The 9,711-nt window shown below is 49.3% G+C and overlaps 1 protein-coding gene across 1 annotated transcript in view; it reads left to right on the top strand.

Moving 5' to 3' along the window:
- The window catches only part of PFAS (phosphoribosylformylglycinamidine synthase), a 54,072-nt gene that overhangs the window by 12,393 nt on the left and 31,968 nt on the right, over positions 1-9,711 (top strand). The window contains exons 8-11 of the mRNA XM_015828312.1: positions 1,210-1,338; positions 2,328-2,459; positions 3,309-3,437; positions 5,606-5,679. Of these exons, the coding sequence (XP_015683798.1) occupies positions 1,210-1,338; positions 2,328-2,459; positions 3,309-3,437; positions 5,606-5,679 (464 nt within the window). The remainder of the gene's footprint in view (positions 1-1,209; positions 1,339-2,327; positions 2,460-3,308; positions 3,438-5,605; positions 5,680-9,711) is intronic.

Below are 9,711 nucleotides of genomic sequence, written 5' to 3'. Positions count from 1 at the left end.
GGGGGCCAAAATTTCGCCCCCTATAGTCAGCGATGGGGTCAGCTGACTATGCCGAGGCGCCGGCAGCCACAGCCACTCAGTCTTGGAAGGGTTGAGCCTGAGTCTGTTCCTCCCCATCCAGACCCGTACGGCCTCCAGGCAACGGGTCATCACGTCAAGGGCATCGTTGGGGTGGCCTGGGGTGGAAATGTACAGCTGCAGGAGAAAAACTGAGGTACTGTCAAATGTCCTCTGTCTGCTGCCAACAAACTCCAGAAACACAGGAACAAAGTGACCAGCAAGAATTTAATGCATGCAAAATGAAAGTCAGCACTGGGAGTGGTTTGCTCTCAGTGCCTTACATTTGTTGCAAACGGCAACAAATCAGCCCAGTCTGTTTGCTGGTAGGAGACGTAGCTTCGTAAGTAGCGTTCCACCATGGCATTCGCCCGCTCAGCCGCTCCGTTGGTGCTGGGGTGGTATGCCGAGCTGAGACCTTGGGACGATCCTATATACTGGATAAAGTCCCGCTAGGCTGATGGTAGCCCCTTGCACGGGATGAAATGGGCCTGTTTTGAGAACAGGTCAAGCCAATGCATGCGGACCGGTGTGGAAATGGACCCCCACAAGGTGAGAGCAGTGTTGGACTGGCAGGCGCCCCGCACTCGTCGCCAGCTGCAGAGCTTTCTGGGATTCGCCTGTTGGGGTGGGGTTGGAGGGCGGGGCGGGGTGGGGGCACATCTATGTAAGGGACTGGGAGCAAACCACTCCCAGTGCTGACTTTCATTTTGCATGCATTCTATATCCCTGATATTCTATACCCCAGGTAATCCAACCGGATCCCTGATGCTCTCTGAGCTTATTGCTTTCTTTCAGACTTTCATTACCCAAACTAGGTAACATCATCAGTACGAGAAGGGAGTGGAGTTTGTGGAAAGGAGGAGGAGGAAGACAGTGGGGTCCCTGATGCTCTCAGCTTGGTTGTTTTGTTGCCCAAACCAGGTAACCTCATGAGTTTCATTACCCAAACTAGATAACGTCACAAGTGCCAATGCAGTGCTGTGTTAGTGACTAGCACTGATGAGGTTACCAAGTTTGACTAATGAAACGTCTGCAAGAAAACAAACAAGCTCAAGAACACCAAGGACCCCTCATTTCCAATCTGAGCTACAAATATCCTCCTTTATCGTTTGCAGGGCTCATTGTTTGCAATTTCTCTTTCCCTTGTAGGCGTTGCTCCATTCAGTGGTGCCACCACTGGGACCGGTGGGAGAATCCGGGATGTTCAGTGCACAGGTCGTGGGGCTCACGTAATTGCTGGAACTGCCGGATACAGCTTTGGCAATTTACACATTCCAGGTGAGTGTCTCAAAGGTGCTTTTTCAAAAGGCAACTGAACTTCCTTTGTTTTTTCTTGAAGGCGTTTCGCTTCTCATCCAAGAAACTTCTTCAATTCTGACTGAGTGGTGGGGAATGGAAGGATTCATATTCCTTGCAGTTGTAAAACTGGGTCAGGCAGATAAACTCAATAGAAATGATTGCAAAACAGATAAATATGTATTCAGAGGAAATACTTGCATTTGTGTTGGTTTCTTCTGGACAATACATCTCTGTTCATTCCCATAGGTGAGAAATTAATGCTTTCTCCATATCACTTCTACATCGTGAATTGGGGTCATCGGAGACATGCCGGTGACCCCATGCTTTCTGAGACAAAGAAATTCCAAACTGGCTTGTGTCCAGGAAATCCTGTGTTGAGCTCAGTAACTCCTCCCACATACCTGATAACATGAGATAGCTGACTAGCTAAACTACATTTCCCATAAGCCATCTCTTAAGGAGACAGCACTTAACCCAATAAATGCCAATATTCTAACATACAGAACTACATGGTCCAGAACACTCCCCGCTTGGAAATTTAAATTTCCACTACTAGCTAACTGAAACAAGCAAAAAAGACATAACATTAAGGCATGCAATTCTCATTGTTAACTAACCAGTGACTAAATAGGCAAAAATATGGTATCAAAACATGCATAACTATAAGGTAAATATAAACATGCACAATTATAACGGAAATAAGCAAGTGTTACATCAAACAATGCATAAACACAATACATAGTTTGAGGTTTGATCTTCTAGTTCAATCTTCGTCAGCAACGGGACCAAATCATTAGTGCTCTCTCTGAGAGTCAGTTGAGGCCACTTGGAGGCCACTCAACTACTCTCAGAAAGAGTACTAACGACCAGACGACTGCAAGGAATATTAAAAACAGGTGCAAGAAAGGTGATCTGAATGTTACTTAGCTCTGGAAAAGAAATAATTCTGTTTTACATCTGCCTTTTAGGATATACCTTACCTTGGGAAGATGCATCTTTCGTGTACCCTGATAATTTTGCACGGCCTGTGGAAATAGCCATTGGTGCCAGCGATGGAGCTTCGGACTACGGCAACAAATTTGGGGAACCTGTGCTGGCAGGTGAGCTTGATGGTGGCTTGCTGCTGAGATCCAAACTGAAGTGTGTTTGAAGTTGTGATTTGTTTAGTGAAAAGATGCTGGCTGCTGACGCATGGGAAGGGGCAGAGGAACTAGAATAGTGTTTGTCAACTTCGATGGCTTGAAGATGCATGGACTTCAACTCCCAGAATTCATTTGAAGTCCACACATCTTCAAGCCACCAAGGTTGGGCTGGCTGGGGAATTCTGGGAGTTGAAGTCCACACATCTTCAAGCCACCATGGTTGGCTGGCTGGGGAATTCTGGGAGTTGGTCCACACATCTTCAAGCCACCAAGGTTGGGCTGGCTGGGGATTCTGGGAGTTGAAGTCCACGCGTATTCAAGCCACCAAGGTTGGGCTGGCTGGGGAATTCTGGGAGTTGAAGTCCACACATATTCAAGCCACCATGGTTGGCTGGCTGGGGAATTCTGGGAGTTGGTCCACACATCTTCAAGCCACCAAGGTTGGGCTGGCTGGGGATTCTGGGAGTTGAAGTCCACATATATTCAAGCCACCAAAGTTGGGCTGGCTGGGGAATTCTGGGAGTTGAAGTCCACACATATTCAAGCCACCAAGGTTTGGCTGGCTGGGGAATTCTGGGAGTTGAAGTCCACGCATCTTCAAGCCACCATGGTTGAGCTGGCTGGGGAATTCTGGGAGTTGAAGTCCACGCATCTTCAAGCCACCAAGGTTGGGCTGGCTGGGGATTCTGGGAGTTGAAGACCATGCACCTTCAACCCGCCATGGTTGGGAAACACTGAACTAGAGGGATGTGCAAGATTGCGTGGGAAAGGGCAATTGTTTAAATTCAACCGTCTTCCTTGGGCTAGGGTTCGCACGCTCTTTCGGAATGCGCCTGGGAGACGGTGAGCGGCATGAGTGGATCAAGCCCATCATGTTCAGTGCTGGCATTGGAGCAATCGAAGACACACATGTGCGCAAGGAAACGCCTCAGCCCGGTAAGGATTCTTCGGGATTGTAGCGTATTGTATCCCAAATCTACAGTATTCCTCAACTTACAGCAGTTTGTTTAGTGACCGTTCAAAGTTACAGCGGCGCTGAAAGAAGTGACGTACGATCATTTTTCACACTTAATGACCATTGCAGCATCCCCATGGTCAAACTCCAGACACTTGGCCACCGATTCATATTTATTTTTATTTTTTTAAGACAAGTTTTATTGGTTTTTTGATTTTTAAAACAAAGTACTCAAGACACACCGTGGTGTTAGGGTGGTCAAACATCCGCAGACAAAACATATATACATAATTCAATCAATACATCAAATATTCCCTCTCTTTTTCCCTTAAGTAATGTATTTTATTTAAAATAATCCAATTCTAGCTTAAATTTATTCAACCTGAACCTGTATTTAAAGCTTTATAAATTTACACTACCTTAATCAAAATAACTTTAAGTACAAACATTGTCAGTTCGGGTATCCCTTCCAAATATATTCTAATTCCTTAATTTTATCATAGATCTTATTTATTTCTTCTTCCACGAATATCCCTTATTTAAAATAAAATATTAATCTATCCTATACGTATCTAATCCATCCATCAATCAATCTCTTTAAACTGACAAAATAAAGTCCAACCTTAAATCATTTCAATCCTTTTGACAGAATTCAAATTTCATCCAGTTAATTTTCCTAACTAATAACTCATAACTAAACAACCGATTCATATTTATGACGGTTGCAGTGTCCTGGGGTCACGTGGTCCCCTTTTGCAACCTCCTGACAAGCAAAGTCAATGGGGAAGCCAGATGCACTTGCTAACTTAATAACTGCAATGATTCATTTAACAACTGTGGCAAGAAAAGTGATACAGTGGGGCAAAACTCACGTAACAAATGTTTTCCTTAGTAACAGAAATTGGGGGCTCAATTGTGCTCGCAAGTCAAGGACTCCCTATTCCAGCTAGTGTCAGAAATTCACTCTGTGACTATGGAGATTCTCAGCTATCCAGGTCATGGTTGTCTCAAAGGTGTGCTTTTTTCAGGAGGCAACTGGACTTTTCTTGTTTTTCTTTGAAGACATTTCGCTTCTCATCCTAGAAGCTTCTTTGGCTCTGGCTGGATGGTGGGGAATGGAAGGATTTATACTCCTTGCAGACAGCTGCATTCTTTTAGAGCAGACATGTCAAACACAAGACCCGGGGGGCCGGATGCGGCCCGCAAAGTGGTTTCATGTGGCCATCCTGGAAACAGTGAGGGAACGGCCCCCGCTGCCTTGGCCCTGGCCCACGCCGTCCGGGAGCCGATGTACAATTTTGTGGTGGCCATCTATGCTGAAACGCATTCAGTCTTAGCTGCACAAGGCCGTCTGGAAACAGCGAGGAACCAGCCCCTGTCGCGTCGGCCCCATCCCCTGGGGAGGTGTCACCCTTTGTGAGGAATGAAGGAATGCACCATCGCCTGGAAGTGGCCAGCAAATGGCCGTGGCCTACTTCACATATCCGGCTTGATGGGCTCCGGGGGAGAGGTTTCGGCAGGCAGCGGGGCGCTCTCCTCACAGCACCAAGAGGCTGAGCCCCCACAGGCACACCCACCCAGTAGGCCACACCCATTCCATCCACATCCACCCAGTAGGCCGCACCCACCCTGGCCACACCCACCTGCCCCCCCCAAGGGCAACCGCAGTGCTGATGTGGCCCTCAATGAAATTGAGTTTGACACCCCTGTTTTAGAGAGTCGTTGAGGCCACTTGGAGGTTTACCTGTGTCCTCAAGATCACCTGAGTGGTGCTAATGGGTGTGGAGCCTTCTTGGCTGCAGGATGTTTTCTGCCCTGTGTCCCTTCATCGTTGAAGACAGACGCAGGCTGTTGGGGATGAGTCCGTGTTGTCTGCCTCTCAAACTGAAGCGCAAATGGTTCCTATCGTCTGCAGTGTTTTCTGGAAATCCATTCATCTTCCCGCACCCTTCGAAGGGCATTCGTCCCAAAGTGCATCGCTAAATGCCGATGGCGATTCTCAGTCATCCCAGTGGTGGTTGTCCCAAAAGCTGCTTTTTCCAGAGGCAACTGGACTTTCTTTGAAGATGTTTCGCTTCTCATCCAAGAAGCTTCTTCGGCTCTGAGTTCGTTCTGTGGTTCAACCGCTGCTTTTCCTCTTCTTTTCCAGGGATGGATGTGGTGAAGGTTGGAGGCCCCGTCTACCGAATTGGTGTGGGAGGAGGAGCTGCGTCTTCCATCCAGGTAACATGAGAAGAGGACTTTTCTCCTCTGTACTAGATGTTTCTCAGCAACTTTGGTTTAAGAAAGCAGGGATAAGAAGAAGAGGCTAACCACCCTTCTTGTACTTCTGGACTCTGGGTGGCAAACCTACAGGTAGCCCTCCCTCACAGCCTGGCCCATTTAACGACCATTCGAAGTTATGACTTGTTTAAAAAAAAAACTTGCTTTGTGAGCAAACTTCGCAACAGCAATCCCCCACAATCCTCCGGGCATTTGTAGACTTTATAACTGGCTTCTGGAAGCAGAGTCGGTGGTGAAGCCGGCAGTAAAATCGCAAATGGCTATGGTGTGACATCTCGTTTAATGACCATGGTGATTCACTTAACGACCTAAGGGGAAGTGATACCATAAGCCTGCGGTGGTCACATCATGACTCGCTCAACGACTGCAGTGATTCCCCACTGAAGGGGAAGTGACTTTATAAGCCTGTTGAGATCATGTGATGTCTCATTTAGTGACCATGGTGATTCTCTTAATGACCAAAGGGGAAGTGATTTCATAAACCCATCATGGTCAGGTGAGGCCTGACTTAACAACTGCAGTGATTAGCTTAAGCTNCTCTCTCTCTCTGTGTGTGTGTGTGTGTTTGTGTGTAAAAAAGAGAGTGGATGTGTGTGTGTGTGTGTGTTTGTGTGTAAAAAAGAAAGTGGACTTACGGTGTTCTCCGAGGAGAATTCTGAGAGTTGAAGTCCATGAGTCATAAAAGAGCCGAACTTCATTTTAGATATCAAAAGGGTTTTGCGGCTCCCAGTGTTTTGTTTTCGGTGGGAAACGGGTCCAAGTGGCTCTTTGAGTGTTTTGGGTTGCCTACCCCTGGTCTAGTTTAATGAAAAGAAGGACTAGGGGTGTCATGACAGCAGTTTTCCAATATCTCAGGGGTTGCCACAAAGAAGAGGGAACCAATTTATTCTCCAAAGCATGTAAAGGCAGGACAAGAAGCCATGGATGGAAACTAATCAAGGAGAGAACCAACCTAGAACTAAGGAGACATTTCCTGACAGTAAGAATAATTAGCCAGAGGAATGGCTTACCTTCAGAGGTTGCGGGTGCTCCAACACTGCAGGTTTTTAAGAAGAAATTGGACAAACATTTGTCTGAATTGGTATAGGGTTTCCTGCCTGAGCAGAGGGTTGGACTAGAAGACCTCCAAGGTCCCTTCCAACTCTGTTGTTCTGTTATTCGCATTGCTACCGAAATTACACAGCTCAGCAGGGACCTCCCGTCCTGATAAACATGGTTGGTTGAACAGAGAAACCAAGGGTGACTAGGAGGCAGAAAAATTTGAAGCATGTTTTAAAAGTTGCATTCTTTACTTTTGTCCTACTGGCTCTGTAAATCATTTGCAGCTTCAAAGCAAGCCACAGATACATGCATAGGGGAAAAAAAAAAAGAACTGAAGGCTGTAAGCCCCTAAAAATATTATTATCTTAGGCAAGCAAGATTTTTTAAAATGTATTTATTAACTAAATTTGTATGCCACCTAACTCGCCTGGAGTTCAGCTGCGTTTGCAGATTGTGTTACGCTGGAAGATAACTTGGTTTAGGCCAGTGATGGTGAACCTTTTAGAGACCAAGTGCCCAAATTGCAACCCAAAACCCACTTATTTATCGCCGGGTGCCAGATGGGCGTGGCCCACTGGGTGGGCGTGGCTGTGGTGGTCATGGCAGACTGGGTGGGTGCGGCCAAGGTGGGCATGGTCACCTTGATGTTGCTCGTGGGGAGTGATGCCTGTGGGGGCCGGGCAGGGTTGGGGTAGATCCAGGGGATCTCTGGCAGGTGGGGCGGTGGGCAGGAGGCTCGTCCTGCGGGGTGAGGCGAGGCAGAGTTGGGGTGCCATTGTTGCAGGGCAAGGCGAGGCAGGGGCTGGGGTGGCTTCTGCCTGACACCATCGGCCCGCGCAAACAGAGGCCAGCGAGTGCATGGGGGCCGACAGTGTCCGTCAGCAGCCACAGCCTGCCGGCCCCTCGACCGGTGCACTCTGGGGCTCCGCAGCCCGCTGCCAGTTCAGAGAAGCTGCTTCTGAGCTGGACGGCCGGCCAACAGCTGAGGAGGCGATGCAGTGGGTCCTGCCCAGGAAAAGGAGAGCATGCGAGACCAGGAGGGATGGGACGGGAGGGGGGGGGAGGGAAACTAGCCGTGCTGGGATGCATCCGGCCACGTGGGACCTCGGCGAGTTAGCGGACGGCTGGTTGAAGAGAGACAGTTGCCATCTCTGGGGCAAGGCGCGCATGCCCACAAAGAGGGCTCTGAGTGCCACCTCTGGCACGCATGCCATAGGTTCACCACCACTGGTTTAGGCTTTCGTTCTTTCTGCCCTTGGCTAGACGGATTGTCTTCAACTTACGAGTGGTCCCTTAGTAGCCATTTGAAGTTACAAGGTCAATGGGGAAGCCAGATTCACTTAACAACCCGGTTACTAATTTAACAACTGCAGTGATTCGTTTAACAACTGCGGCAAGGAAGGTCGTAAAATGGGGGCAAAACTCACTGAATGACTCTCCTGCCTGGCAGTAGAAATTTTGAGAGCTCAATTGTGGTTGGAGGAGGAGACTGTGGGGTTCCTGGTGCTCTCTCAGCTTGGTTGTTTTCTTGCAGACGTTTCATTACCAAAACTAGGTAACATCATCAGTACGAGAAGGGAGTGGGGTTTGTGAAGGAGGAGAAGGTAGAGCAGGGGTGTCAAACTCAATTTCATTGAGGGCCGCATCAGCATTGCGGTTGCCATCGGGGGGGAGGCGGATGGGTGTGGCCAGGGTGGGTGCGGCCTACTGGGTGGGCGTGGGTGGAGTGGGTGTGGCCTACTGGTTGGGCGTGGCCAGATCTACATCATTCGTGTCAAGGGTTCCTGTGGGGGCCTGGGCAGGAGTGGGACAGATCTGAGGGTCTCTGGCAGAAAGGGGTGGGACCAGGGCAGAGCCCATCAAGCCGGATATGTGAAGTAGGCGAGGGCCATTTTCTGGCCATTTCCAGGCGATGGTGCATTTCTTCATTCCTCACAAAGGGTGACACCTCCCCAGCATGCACCCAGGGGACAGGGCCGACGCGGCAGGGGCTGGTTCCTCGCTGTTTCCAGACGGCCTTGTGGAGCTCAGACTGAATGCGTTTCAGCATAGATGGCCACCACAAAATTGTACATTGGCTCCCGGACGGCGTGGGCCAGGGCCAAGGCAGCGGGGGCCGTTCCCTCACTGTTTCCAGGATGGCTTCGCGGGCCACATGAAACCACTTCGCGGGCCGCATCCGGCCCCCGGGCCTTGTGTTTGACATGTCTGAGGTAGAGGAGGAGGAGGAGGAGGAAGAGGAGGAGGAGGTAGAGGATGGGGAGGAGGGGCAGGAGGAAGACTGGGGTACTGTCAAATGTCCTCTGTTTGCTGCCAACAAACTCCAGAAACACAGGAACAAAGTGACCAGCAAGAATTTAATGCATGCCAAATGAAAGTCAGCACTGGGAGTGGTTTGCTCCCAGTGCCTTACATTTGTTGCAAATGGCAACAAATCGGCCCAGTCTGTTTGCTGGTAGGAGACGTAGCTTCGTAAATAACGTTCCACCATGGCATTCGCCCGCTCAGCCGCTCCGTTGGTGCTGGGGTAGTATGCCGAGCTGAGACCTTGGGACGATCCTATATACTGGATAAAGTCCCGCCAGGCTGATGGTAGCCCCTTGCACGGGATGAAATGGGCCTGTTTTGAGAACAGGTCAAGCCAATGCATGCGGACCGGTGTGGAAATGGACCCCCACAAGGTGAGAGCAGGGTTGGACTGGCAGGCACCCCGCACTTGTTGCCAGCTGCAGAGCTTTCTGGGATTCGCCTGTTGGGGTGGGGTTGGAGGGCGGGGCGGGGGCACATCTATGTAAGGCACTGGGAGCAAACCACTCCCAATGCTGACTTTCATTTTGCATGCATTCTGTATCCCTGATATTCTATACCCCAGGTAATCCAACCGGATCCCTGATGCTCTCTGAGCTTATTGTTTTCTTGCAGACTTTCATT

This window comes from Protobothrops mucrosquamatus, unplaced genomic scaffold (genome assembly GCF_001527695.2).
Source record: "Protobothrops mucrosquamatus isolate PMUCROS unplaced genomic scaffold, P.Mucros_1.0 scaffold4393, whole genome shotgun sequence".
Classification (NCBI taxonomy): domain Eukaryota; kingdom Metazoa; phylum Chordata; class Lepidosauria; order Squamata; family Viperidae; genus Protobothrops; species Protobothrops mucrosquamatus.
Note: the sequence above shows the minus strand (reverse complement) of the source record. Positions and strands in the feature narration are given on the sequence as shown.